This window comes from Schistocerca piceifrons, chromosome 3, assembly GCF_021461385.2.
Source record: "Schistocerca piceifrons isolate TAMUIC-IGC-003096 chromosome 3, iqSchPice1.1, whole genome shotgun sequence".
Lineage (NCBI taxonomy): Eukaryota > Metazoa > Arthropoda > Insecta > Orthoptera > Acrididae > Schistocerca > Schistocerca piceifrons.
In genome coordinates this window covers 376,839,560-376,854,118 of record NC_060140.1, presented here as the reverse complement: position 1 = coordinate 376,854,118, position 14,559 = coordinate 376,839,560, and the positions used below count along the sequence as shown (strand labels likewise).

General features: G+C 43.2%; 1 protein-coding gene across 1 annotated transcript in view; it reads left to right on the top strand.

Annotated features, from left to right (window-relative positions):
• The first annotated feature begins 415 nt into the window (after positions 1–415).
• LOC124788672 (solute carrier family 22 member 21-like) overlaps positions 416–14,559 on the top strand; it is a 53,659-nt gene continuing 39,515 nt past the window's right edge. Inside the window, exons 1-2 of the mRNA XM_047255954.1 lie at positions 416–582; positions 13,075–13,289. Coding sequence (XP_047111910.1) covers positions 416–582; positions 13,075–13,289 — 382 coding nt within the window. The remainder of the gene's footprint in view (positions 583–13,074; positions 13,290–14,559) is intronic.

The following is a 14,559-nucleotide window of genomic DNA, read 5'->3' as shown; positions in this document are numbered from 1 at the left end:
AGGACAGTAAAATAATAAACAGAAATAGATATATTTATCCTAGCTTATAACTCGATAGTAGGAGAGAAAAACAATGGTCAAAGGTAGTCTGGAGTTGGGCTAAACATCTACAAGAACGGAACAATGGAAGTAAACTATCAAGATCAAACATTTTAAGCCAAAACAAAAAGGTGCCCTGATAGACAAAGGAAAAGAAACATTCCGTAGGAGACAGTAAATTGCCTAATGTGGAGTGTCAGGAGGCTCGTGACTGACAATCAGTTTTTGACTCTTCCACCATATTTTCACCGGTATTACAGGCCCATTACTTCTCGAGTGCAGAACTAAGATTCCTCTCTTTGGATGCTTACGGTGTTTCAGCTGGTTTCCCGAGTCACCACGCTGGCTGGCATGCAGAGGCCGCCAGCAGGAGACGATGCGACTGTTGCGCCGCATCGCGGCCACCAACGCCACTACAGTACCTCCGCTCGCCTTGTCTGTGGTTCGGACCTTGGGCAAGAGCAAGACAGACAGGAGGGGGTTCCTGAGCCTCTTCTCCAGCCCGAATGTCTTCAAGAATTCTGTGCTGCTGATCATCGCAAGGTAAGTGGCAAAAAAAAAAAATAAAATAAAATAAAATCTGCTTCCACACTTAACGATTTCGCTCTGACCTTCCTCTGTTCCTTTTTACCTACGAGGATACAGATCTGGGTTGCCCAGAAAAAGACGGCCTGGCATATCTGCGGCCTCAATTCGCGGAATTCGTGTAGGACGTTGATTTGGTGTCTCGGGATGGTAACTGTGTTATCCCCGCACATACACAGCGTCATGGGATTTGCTGTTAACAACATCAACATTCAAGAGAAATGGCAACATTCATTGAGTAAACACCAGCCGACAAAGCTGTTTGCATTTGGATAACGTTTCGTTAACTATTGTACAGAAAAGTGTTCAGTATTCAAGAGGTTTCATTTTCAGCAGACTTCCCTTAGAACTGAAAATACTGAGTTCTAATCTCCAAGTCTTGAAATTCAAGCTCAAATGTTTCCTTATGGCACAATCCTTCTATTCTGTAGAGGAGTTCCTCGCATTAGTTCAGAACTTTCCTCTTTTACGTGGTATTTATTCATATACTCTCTCATCTTTCTCGCGGCAATTCTTTAGTTTAAATATTTTCTAATCACCCATCTGTAAACTATGTGGTAACATTGCTCTGGAAAAGGATGCAGAAAATACCGAGTTGAGGATACACATTTTCTGCTAAATCTGACTTTTATAATAGCATAGTGTTATCTACACTTATCTTGGATATCTTCGTTCCACGGTTTTCACTGAGATAATCATATATAGACTACCCAGTCACATTAAATTGACCACCTGTCAAAAGCCTGATAACCGCCTTGTGCAGCCCGGACTGCTGCGAGACGTCCAGGAGGAGAGTCAATATGTTGTTGTGGTCTTCAGTCCTGAGACTGGTTTGATGCCGCTCACCATGTTACTCTACCCTGTGCAGGTTTCTTCATCTCCCAGTACCTACTGCAACCTACATCATTCTGTATCTGTTTAGTGTATTCAACTCTTGGTCTCCCTCTACGATTTTTACCCTCCACGCTGCCCTCCAGTACTAAATTGGTGATCCCTTGATGCCTCAGAACATGTCCTATCAACCGATCCCTTCTTCTAGTCAAGTTGTGCCACAAACTTCTCTTCTCCCCAATCCTATTCAATACCTCCTCATTAGTTACGTGATCTACCCATCTAATCTTCAGCATTCTTCTGTAGCACCACATTTCGAAAGCTTCTATTCTCTTCTTGTCCAAACTAGTTATCGTCCATGTTTCAATTGAAAAATACCGACAGGGGAGCCATGCCGACTCCAGAACTGTGGCCAGCTGCGCTAGGCTAGTCGATTGAGGATCCATGGACACACAGATTCTCGATTGGGTTCAAATCCGGGGAGTTTGGTTACCAGAGGAGTACGGTAAACTCATCTTTGTGCTCTTCGAACCACGAACGTACATTGGGATCTGTGTGACAAGTTGTATTATCCTGCCAGTGAATGCCATTGTGCCGAGGAAGAACAGAGGACATGGTCCCCAAGCATAGAAGATACACTACTGGCCATTAAAATTGCTACACCAAGAAGAAATGCAGATGATATATTATACTAGAATAGTATATATATTATACTAGCTATATATACTTGCTGCCCATGGGCTTCGGCAGCAGCCATCTGGATCATGCATTCATGCTGACTATGCTGACTGCTGTTCATCAGCGGCGAAGGCCGAAATCTGCGCATCAATACCGCAACTGTACTTTCACTGAGTGGCGACTGGTGGCCGTTGGAGCGTACAACGTCTGAAAGGAAACACCGTGCGACTATTGTAGGAAGAATACAAGTCAGAGAGGATTCTCTGGGTGATCTTGTCATTCTGCAAGGCACAAGTATATATATATTATACTAGAACTGACATGTGATTACATTTTCACGCAATTTGGGTGCATAGATCCTGAGAAATCAGTATGGCCGTAATAAAGGCCTTGATACGCCTGGGCATTGAGTCAAACACAGCTTGGATGGCGTGTACAGGTACAGCTGCCCATGCAGCTTCAACACGATACCACAGTTCATCAGGAATAGTGACTGGCGTATTGTGACGAGCCAGATGCTCGGCCACCATTGACTAGACGTTTTCAGTTGGTGAGAGATCTGGAAAATGTGCTGGCCAGGGCAGCAGTCGAACATTTTCTGTATCCAGAAAGGCCCGTACAGAACCTGAAACATGCGGTCGTGAATTATCCTGCTGAAATGTAGGGTTTCGCAGGGATCGAATGAAGGGTAGATCCACGCGTCGTAACACATCTGAAATGTAACGTCCACCGTTCAAAGTGCCGTCAAGCGAACAAGAGGTGACCGAGACGTGTTACCAATGGCACCCCATACCAACACGGCAGGTGATACGCCAATATGGCGATGACGAATACACGCTTCCAACGTGCGTTCACCGCGATGTCGCCAAACGCGGATGCAACCATCATGATGCTGTAAACAGAACCTGCATTCATCCGAAAAAATTACATTTTGCCATTCGTGCACCCAGGTTCGTCGTTGAGTACACCATCGCAGGCGCTCCTGTCTGTGATACAGCGTCAAGGTTAACCGCAGCCATGGTCTCCGAACTGATAGTCCATGCTGCTGCAAACATCGTCGAACTGTTCGTGCAGATGGTTGTTGTCTTGCAAACGTCACCATCTGTTGACTCAGGGATCGAGACGTGGCTGCACGGTCCGTTACAGCCATGTGGATTAGATGCCTGTCATTTCGACTGCTAGTGATACGAGGCCGTTGGGATCCAGCACGGCGTTCCGTATTACCCTCCTGAACCCACCGATTCCATATTCTGCTAACAGCCATTGGATCTAGACCAACGCGAGCAGCAATGTCGCGATACGATAAACCGCAATCGCCATAGGCCACAATCCGACCATTATCAAAGTCGGAAACGTGATGGTACGCATTTCTCCTCCTCACACGAGGCATCACAACAACGTTTCACCAGGCAACGCCGGTCAACTGCTATTTATGTATGAGAAATCGGTTGGAAACTTTCCTCACGTCAGCACGTTGTAGGTGTCGCCACCGCCGCCAACCTTGTGTGATTGCTCTGAGAAGCTAATTCTTTGTATATCACAGCATCTTCTTCCTGGCGGTTAAATTTCGCGTCAGTAGCACGTTATCTTCGTGGTGTAGCACTTTTAATGGCCAGTAGTGTACTTATAATGGTCCATTTTGCCTTGCAGAATGACAAGATCATCCAGAGAATCCTCTCTGACTTGTATTCTTCCTACAATAGTCGCACGGTGTTTGCTTTCAGACGTTGCACGTCGTACGCTCCAACGGCCATCTGTCCGATGGACCATAAGACGTAATTCATCCTGGCCATCAGTCGCCACTCAGTGAACGTACAGTTGCGGTATTGATGCACAGATTTCGGCCTCCGCCGCTGATGAACAGCAGTCGGCATAGTCAGCATGAATGCATGATCCAGATGGCTGTTGCCGAAGCCCATAGGCAGCGACGTTCGCTGAGCCGTCGTTGAGGAGACACTGTTAGTAGCCTCTTGCTTCAACGGGCGGTCAGGTGCTCAGCGGTTGCACGTCCCCGCAGCCGTCGTCCACCCATGTCATCTATGGCCCGTGGTCAACTACAGTCGACTTGGAGCCGCTTTTGGACAGCGCCATTTTACTAAGAACGGTATACTCTAACCACGGCGAGAAGCGAACAGTTCACAGACTTAGCCGTTTCGGAAATGCTTCCGCACTTGTCCCGAAAGCCAATGATCATACCCTTTGTAACATCAGATAAACCGCTCCGTTTCCGCATTACGTCAATGACTGCACTGTTTTCCGCGCCCCCTTTACAGCGCTGTATACCCTTCACTGCTAGCGCTGCCGACCGCGTATATATGTCACATTCTCACATGTTATGATGCACAATTTTCCTTCTATTTTTGACGTCTTTCCTACATTTGCATATTCCGTAAAACAATCTTTCAGAAAAAATTTTACTAGCTTCTGTCCTCCCTGAATATACTGCAGTAATACCTTTATAATCCATCATTCATTTCTTAACACCAATCTTGTAACTTCCTTTGTGATGGAGTGTGCTGAGGATATCAGCTAGTAAGAACTTCATGGTGGATAACAGCTACGCTTAACTCGTCTCTTTTCATTTGGTTTCGTTTATCGATCGTGTTGTATTTATTATTTTCTGTTTTACATGTTACCTAATACAAAGCAAAATTGCTCGATCTTGAGGAACCAGGATGCAGGAAACTATGTACATCAGCAGCTTACGTTAACTGGTCAAAACTATGTGGAAAGTGCACAGAAATGAGAACTTATTGAACGAGCATTTTGCTTGTCAAGTTAGAGAATCTCAGTAATAAACAACGAGTACTCCTGTTATATGTGTAAGCCATTCATGTATCAATAAGTCCAAATATGTTAGAACTTGTTGCTGTGTGGATACATAAAGTAAATGTAAATGGCCCAGTACAAATATCCTGTAACATGCTTATCACACTCCTCATTCATCAGGTTCTCATTTCAGACCAGTCTCCACGTGCTCTCCACCAGACAGTATACGTTGGGAATGTACATCGATTACTGCATTTTTTCCCTGAAGATAAAGCCATTTGGCTTTGAATTAGGTAACATGTGAAATTGAAATGACAAATACAGTTTAGTGAACAAAAAATAAAATGAAAAAATGTGGATAAAAATATTCATTTACTTCGTTGAAAAACAATCATGTGAGAAACATTTCTTTTTTGGTGCAATGTACACTATCTGATTAAAAGTATCTGGACATCTATTAGCGGACATTAATATGGGCTGTGCCCACCCTTCGCCTTTATAACCGCTTGAACTCTGTGGTGAACACTTTAAATGAGGCGTCTGAATGTCTGTTGTGAGCGTACAAGCTGTGGGGCGAGATTGGAGCGACAGTTTTCCGCTGCAGAGCTGGCGGTGCTATGGGTTCGTGGCGAGCAGCTAGCGGGCTCAGAAAAACCAGAGCGGAAGCTTGGTAGGGAGCGTATGGCCGTGTTGAAGCGCTTGGAGGAGTTTATTTGCCAGAGAAAAATTGATAAAAACAGAACTAAGAGTGACACGGAGGTGCGAGTCGGCACTCATGGACAGAAAAATATGTAAAGCTTAATTATCTAGACGCGCCACAAAAAATATATAATAGATTAAAAGTTATACTCTTGAAATTGTAAATTTATGAAAGTTTAAAAACTAATATCTCGGCTGTGCTTTGGACGATTAATATAAACGAAGTGTCTACGGAAGCGGCTAGTAGAGATGCATCGAGCAATCACAGCCGATTTAGCAGAGTATGTACCATTTTTGAATGAGAGGTCGGAATATGGGAGTCAACTGAGAGACTGGTAATAAATAAATTTAAAGAGACTAAAGTAACGGCAGCATTCTAAAGTTTAAAGAGGTAGGTGAGTAATTAAGTATGTATTTTATTTGTTTATTTATGTTCAGTATCAAAAAGTGGGAAAAGCAAATCACACCACAAGAACGTTAATTGTGAAAAAACGGTGGCAGATACAAAAACTGGACTTTAAATTGTTATTGCCCAGAAAATTTCCATATTTTTCAATGTATCATATGTGTTTAATTTTAGAATACTCGCAATTTTTTTGTCAAACATTGTTTTGAGATATGCAGTCGCTTCGAAGGTGTATAGGGCGGCCATCTTTGCGGAGTGGAGTAGGAGCGACGCTAAGAGCCGAATTGCCGCCCATCTGGGGATAGTAGTGGGTTGGTAGCCACGATCGGGGACAAGTATGTATGTAGCGACGTTCGACAACGATCAAGTTGAGCTCAATATAGTGGTTCAGGACGGCAGACAATAGTGTATTTTGTGAATTGTGAACATACTGTCGAGTGCCGTGATCACGATATACGAATTTTGTAGTGAAGTGTTGTAGCATCAGTTATTAACGGCCGCCCTTGCGTAAAAGCCCCTCAGGCTGCATTTTAAGTGTTTAGTCAATATACTGAAGAATATTCGTGGAAAAATAGAAATAAACTGCTTGTTCAAATTATAAACCAACTTGAGTGACACAATATTTTTAAATTTCACCGCAATAGCTGCCTGCATTGCATATTTTATATTTTATTTCAGCTTGAAAATTGAGTTTACGACAGGTGTGAGCTGGCACCCTATGACGAAAAACGTAGCCAAACACTGAGACCAGCTACATCTCTGGGCCGCTCAATTAAGCTGACTGTTGAGTGTAACACATATATATATATTTATATATTCATGCCATACAACGTGGGGGCTTGATCTACGAGAGTCACTCCAAAAGAAATGCACACTATTTCTTTTTAAATCCATCTTTTATTCTACATGTTTGAAAGTTTTACAGTTTGTAGATACATCCTTTAGGAAGAATATTTTAATTTCTCCACATAATTTCCATCACTCTCAACTGCCTAACGCCATTGTGGAACCAGTGCCTGCATACCCGCACGGTAAAATTCTGGACCAACCTGTTGGAGCCAATGTTTGGCAGCGTGCACAAGGGAGTCATCATGTTAAAAACCTTGTTCCATGAAGAGAGTCTTTCAGTTTCCAAAAATGGTCCAAATGGCTCTGAGCACTATGGGACCTAACATCTGAGGTCATCAGTCCCCTAGAACTTAGAACTATTTAAACCTAACTAACCTAAGGACATCACACACATCCATGCCCGAGGCAGAATTCGAACCTGCGACCGGAGCGGTCGCGCGGTTCCACACTGAAGCGACTAGAACCGCTCGGCCACACAGGCCGACCTTTCAGTTTCCCAATGAAAGATAGTCACATGGAGCCAGGTCAGGACTGTAAGGAGGGTGTTTCAGTGTTGTCTATCCGAGTTTTGTGATCGCTTCCATGGTTTTTGACTGACATGTGACCGTGCATTGTCGTGCAACAGCAAAACATCCTGTTTTTGCCGATGTGGTCGAATACGACTCAGTCGAGCTTGAAGTTTCTTCAGTGTCGTCACATATGCATCAGAATTTATCGTGGTTCCATTTGGCATGATGTCCACAAGCAAGAGTCCTTCGGAATAACTTTTCCAGCAAAAGGTGTGGTTTTGAATTTTTTTTTCTTGGGTGAATTTGCATGATGCCACTCCATTGATTGCCTATTCGTCTCTTGTGAAAAATGATGGAGCCATGTTTCATCACCTGTCACAATTCTCATACTGTTCCAAAAGTTCACTGCATACCGTTTTTCTTGTTGCTTTGTGATCCACTATCAACATCCTGGGAACCCACCTGGCATAAACCGTTTTTTAACGCCAACACTTTCAGTAGTCTGCAAACACTTCCTTCCCCTATCCCAACGTAGCGTGACAATTCATTCACTGTGATGCGTCTGTCAGCAGTCACCAATTCGTTAACTCTCTGCACATTGTTTGGAGTGTGTGCAGAATGAGGCCTGCCGTTGCGAGTACAATCTTCAATATTACCGTGCCCGCTTTCATCACGCAAACTGCTTGCACACCGACTAACTGTACTGCGATCGACAGCAGCATCTCCATAGACCTTTTTCAACCTCTTGTGGATGTTTCCCATTGTCTCGTTTTCACAGCACAGGAATTCTATGACAGCACGTTGCTTCTGACGAACGTCAAATGTAGCAGCCATCTCGAAGACATGCTGTGACGACGCCACTCACGGGAACAGGTTGAACAGAGTTTGAAAACCAGCGGGAAGGATGTATCTACACACTGTGAAACTTTCACACATGAAGAATGAAAACTGTATTTTTACAAAAATAGTGTGCATTTCTTTTGGAGTGACCCTCGTAATTACTCAATCTACAGTGCGTAGTGCCCAGTACCGTCGTACTATGTAGGAATGGCAGCCCATTCTGCCTGAAGATGCATAACCATAGAAGGTAGTGATGGTGGACGCTGCGGTCTGGATCGAAGTCGAGGATGTAATTCATAGCAAATGTGTTCCATTGAATTCCGGCCAGGGCTGATGGTCGACCAGTCCATTTCAGGAATGTTATCATGCATGAACCATTGCCTCATAGATGCTGACTTGTGTATTGTCATGTGTATATGAAAAATCATCGACTCCTAACTTATCCTCTGCTGTACACTGTACAGAATCCTCTAAAATGAGTTCATATCCTTCCACATTTAACGTTTTCTTAACCAGACTACGAGTTCCACATCCAAATAAGAAAACACAGACCCATACCATAACACCACCTCCTCCATATTTGACTGTTGGCGCTACACATAATGGCAGGTAACGTTTTCTAGGCATTCGCCAAATGCGTAACCTTCCATGGACTGCCACAGGATAGAGTGTGACTCATAACTCCAAATAACTCGATTCCAGTCCTCCATTGTCCAGTGGTGTCGATCTTTACAGCACCTCAAGCGTCGCTTAGCATTGGCTACACAATACTCCGTTCTTTTTAACTCCCTACATACAGTCATTGCCTTTGCTGCAGTCTTAATAGCACTTTGGAACTCACAAGTGTTTCCTTCCGCTGATTTCGTGCGCTTTTTTACAGCCACCATCCGCAAATCTCGATGGTCCCTAGCCGTCAGTAGATGAGTATGTCTAACTGTGGTTATTCCTTCGCGTTTCAACTTTACAATCACACCACTAACAGTTGACTTGGGCAGCTTTAGAAAGGTTGAAATTTCTCTGATGGATTTGTTACTCGGGTGACATTCGATGACTAGTACACGCCGGAAGTCAGTGTGTTCTCCTGATCGACTCATTCTGCTGCTACTCTTTTTCTCTTCTGACAACACGATACACCCTGCCTCCTTTTTGCTGGGAGGCCCTCTCTCGCAACGTATAGTGATAGATTCCGCATAACATAGAGATGTCCGGTTACTTTTGATCAGATCGTGTATGTAGCATTTTTGCTTTGAAGCATGCCTGCTTTCAAGCATCTGATGCTGCTGCATCCAATTAGATTGTTTCGCGGAACTTTTGCCCCGGTATGCTATTTTTCTGTATTCTGACTTTTGGTATTAACCACCAACGCTTCATTTCATAATCATCTGATGATTCGTCTTTGAGACTTTCATTCTTCACATTTCTTATTTTCTCCATTTATTGTTAAGCTAAATTAGGAAAACAATTGAAGTATTGGGTAAATGGTTAATATCTGCAGATTTCTGTTACCAGAACCGGCTTGTTTGTTCTCTTCTGCTGTACTTTCAAATGCCCTCTTTGCTTAGTACGTCTTGCTAGTGCACATTAATGAAGAGCAACAATGATCCATTTCGTCAACAGAATCTAACCCAGTTTCTAATTCTAGCTAATTGTTATTTCTGCCATAGCATATTTTCATTTGCATTTTTTCCTTTATTATTAAACTGAATACATCTCTTCCATATTCTACTTTTCATTGGTCGTATGCGGTATTGCAACAAGAAATATAATGACATAAGGGAATTTACTGTATCTTCCAACTTTCTATTTTGTCACAATTTCTGTTATATTTGATTCATTCCTTCTCTAAGGTACTAACTAAACAGCGACAGTGATAATTTTTCGAGTATCATCTCATACAGCATAATGTTTTTAATATTATTCCATGTGACCAGGTGGTGGGTCAAAATCGGAATGGTTGCGTGCATATAATAACGATTATTGGCTTCGCCCATCAGTCCACAAGTATGAAACTCTCTGACAGATTAAAACTGTGTGTGGCACCTAGATTCGAACTTGGAACCTTTCCCTTTCGCAGGCAAGCGCTCTAGCGACTGAGCTACCCGAGCACAACTCACGATTCATCCACACAGCTTTACTTCCGCCAGTACCTCTTCTCCTACCTTCAAGACTTGACAGAAGCACTCCTGCGAACCTTCCAGAACTAGCTGGCTTAGCAACAGCCTAGGGAATGTTTCCAGAATGAGATTTTCACTCTGCAGCGGAGTGTGCGCTGATACGAAACTTCCTCGCAGATTAAAACTGCGTACCAGACCGAGATTAGAATTCGGGACCTTTGTCTTTAGCGGGCAACTGCTCTACCGACACAGCTACCCACATACGACTGAAGACCCGTCATCGCAGCTTTACTTCCGGCAGTACCTCTTCTCCTCAGGTCCCACCATCGCCTATCAACAGTCTACGAGTAGTGTACGGCCGTGATGAGTTGGTTTTCTCTTTTCTTATCTGCGATCCAGAAACATAACACATTAACATCGGAAAAAGAAAACACACATTACCCGACTAAAAGAATTTAGAAACGTTCCTTTCAGTAGTCATATGTTACGTTCAGCATCAGGAAGGCGAACGAGCTGTTATCAGAACTGCCTGAAGATATAAGGATCATCTTACAAGTCAGTGGTGTTGTACTACCCGAGGAGTAACTCATGTTGCTTTTATATTTCAAAAACAACCGTCTTATTTTATAGATCAAGTCTGTCAATGGTTTCATTGTTTTTAAAGTACTTATAACATTCCTTAACAAATAACGTGGAAGAGTTTAGTGTTTTAGATATTTGTGAGGGCAATACTTTTTTTAAAAATAAGTGTACACAATTTTAATTCAATGTGAAGCGAGATTACACATTTTTAATTAAGTGACTGCTCACATTTTCATAAAAGTGTAATAGAACCTGTAACTGATAGTTTTCTCCAATTTCTTAATGTCAAAATATTTCTTCACGTTTTAACAGAATAGCATCTTAGATATAGATAAGCAAACCCTAAGAAAAGATAATTGATTTACTTTACCTCAGTTTTATTTTAGTTTCATACATGGACGTTCAAAAACTCTTATCAAACTCAAACAATTGACTTAATAGTACACTTTAATTGTCTCTTTCCTTAACCATTCACCGTCATCGTAGTGTGGTGTCACCGCCAGACACCTCACTTGCTAGGTGGTAGCCTTTAAATCGGCCGCGGTCCGTTAGTATACGTCGGACCGGCGTGTCGCCACTATCAGTGATTGCAGACCGACCGCCGCCACATGGCAGGTTTAGAGAGAATTCCTAGCACTCGCCCCAGTTGTGCAACAGACTTTGCTAGCGATGGTTCACTGGCAAAATACGCTCTCATTTGCCGAGACGATAGTGAGCATAGCCTTCAGCTACGTCATTTGCTACGACCTAGCAAGGCGCCAGTACCAGTTACTATTGATAGGGTAATCATGTACCGTCAAGAGCGACGCTCATCATTAATGGATTAAAGTTAAGTATTCCACCAGCTACGTCCGTTTTTCTAAATTATAATTTCCTTGTCCTGTTCCAGACCTCACGCCAGCCTGTGTGAGCTAAAACGCCTGCCTTTCGGCTTCCTCTAGTAACCCGGTGTTGGCTCTCCCAACCACAACACGTAGCATTAAGGTTTACACTCGTTATTCATTGTTGCCTAACTAACTTTCAATTTCACTGAAAGTCTGTAGTTACACCGTTTCTCTATGATGTAGTTATGCGTCTGGTCACAGAAATAATCGAGTTAGAAAAATATCTCTATATTAGCACCTAATTTTTGTAATTTTGTGACAATTCTGATTGTAGTATGGCTTTATATTCATACATCTATGGTTCACCATCTGTTGAAAGGTTGGGTATCTACAAAAAGCAACAATAGTAGTTTTCTATTAATAAAAGTGAGTGTAACAGTTACTACACTATTTTTATGTATCACAACTTTTTGTTGCTACTTGTTGGTTATCATTACTGCTTTATTTCTATTTTAACCCGCGCGGGATTAGCCGAGCGGTCTTGGGCGCTGCAGTCATGGATTGTGCGGCTGATCCTGGCGGAGGTTCGAGTCCTCCCTCCGGCATAGGTGTGTGTGTTTGTCCTTAGGATAATTTAGGTTAAGTAGTGTGTAAGCTTAGGGACTGATCACCTTAGCACTTAAGTCCCATAAGATTTCACACACATTTGAACATTTTGTTCTATTTTAACTGTGACTGCAATAAAAAATGAGGCCTTCGGTAGTTGAGTCTGTCTAAGAGAATATATCATTATTAATTATTTCTATTAAAAATGAGTTTCCTAAAAATCCTTATAAACTATTTCACTGATTTGTTGTAATGGAACAATTGGATCTGATTTGTAAGTTTTTAAGACCATTTTAAGGATCATAATCGAATCAATGATTTTTATTTCTTTAATCATTTTTAAATACAGCTGTAATCATCACAAATTAATATTTTTATGTATAGTCTCCCAGAAATTTTCTTTTATCTGAAAAACGACTTCGCGATTCTCGAATTCTTTGGATTGAAAGTGTGTATGCTGAATTCGTTTGCCGGCCGGAATGGCCGAGCGGTTCTAGGCGCTTCAGTCTGGAACCGCGCGACCGCTACGGTCGAAGGTTCGAATCGTATGGATGTGTGTGATGTCCTTAGTTTAGCTAGGTTTAAGTAGTTCTAAGTTCTAGGCGACTGATGACCTCAGATGTTAAGTCCCATAGTGCTCAGAGCCATTTGAACAATTTTTGAATTCGTTTAAAGGATCCTTTCTATAATGACAAGTATTTTCGACGCACTGGTGAAATGCTCATTCTGATCCATCCCATCAGGTCGGTGTACCTGCTCACCATGTTCTCTCCAGTGCTGGCTGTGAGCAGTCTGAGCGTGAACCCATTCCTGACAGTGGCCGCGCAGGGTGGCGCGCAGTTCGTCTCCTACTGTGTGGCGAACTTCTGCGCATCCCGCATCGGTCGACGATGGTCTGGTGTAGCCGCTCCATTACTGGCGGCAATTGCAAGTGGAGTCATCTTCTGTATGCTAACTGGTAAGGTGCCAAAGTGTCACTACAAAATCTATCAATGCCGTTCTAGTCTCACCGTTATTCATAACTTTTACTTTTTATACACTTTAGAGCCAAAGAAAGGTGGTACACCTGCCTAATACCGTGTAGGGCACGCGAAAGTGCCGATACACGACGTCACATGGGTTCGTCTGAAGTAGTGCTGGAGGGAACTGACACCATCAATCCTGCATTGCTGTCCATAAATCCGTAAAAGCGCGAGGGGTGGAGATCTCTTCTGAACAGCACGTTGCAAGGCATCCCACATATGCTCAGTAATGTTCATGTCTGGGGAGTTTGGTGGCCAGCGGAAGTGTTTAAACCCAGAAGAGTGTTCCTGAGATCACTCTGTGGCAATTCTGGACGTGTGGGGTGTCGCATTTTCCTGCTGGAATTGCCGAAGTCCGTCGGAATGCACAATGGACATGAATGGATGTAGGCGATCAGACATGATGCTTACGTATATGTCACCTGTCAGAGTCGTGTCTAGACGTAGCAGGGGTCCCATATCACTCTAACTGCACACACCCCACACCATTACAGAGCCACCACCAGCTTGAACAGTCACCTGGTGACATGTAGGGTCCATGGATTCATGAGGTTTTCTCCGTACCCGTACATGTCCATCCGCTCGATGTAGTTCGAAAGCAGACTTGTCCGACCAGGCAGCATGTTTCCAGTCATCAACAAACCAATGTCCGTGTTGACGGGCCTAGGTGAATCAAAAAGCTTTATGTCGCGCAGTCATCAAGGTACACAGGTGGGCCTTCGGCTCCGAAACTCCATACCGATGATGTTTCGTTGAATGGTTCGCACGCGGACACTTTTTGATGGCCCAGCTTTGAAATAGCAGCAGTTTGCGGAAGGGTTGCACTTCTGTCTGAAAATTTGTTCTGGGTTTCCACACACAAGAGTTTTCAAAAGCCCCCGCAAATATAAGCCCAGTCGGTTTAGATCGGTAGAAATTGAAGAGCAGGCAACTAGTCCAACTCTACCTACCGATCTGTCAACAAAGTCTTCTCTAGAAGCCAACAGACATTAACAATAAAATGATGGGGTCCTCCATCATGCATGAATTACATGTATTGTCGCACAACTGTTCTGTTAACAGATCAAATAGAACATTCCTTACGAAATTATGATATCTTTGTCCGTTGAGTCTCGGAGGAAGAAAGTAGGGCCCTACCAAATACTTCCTTCCGTTTGTTTACAATTTTGATGATGGATCAAGCTGTTTGATTTAAGTACTGCAGTA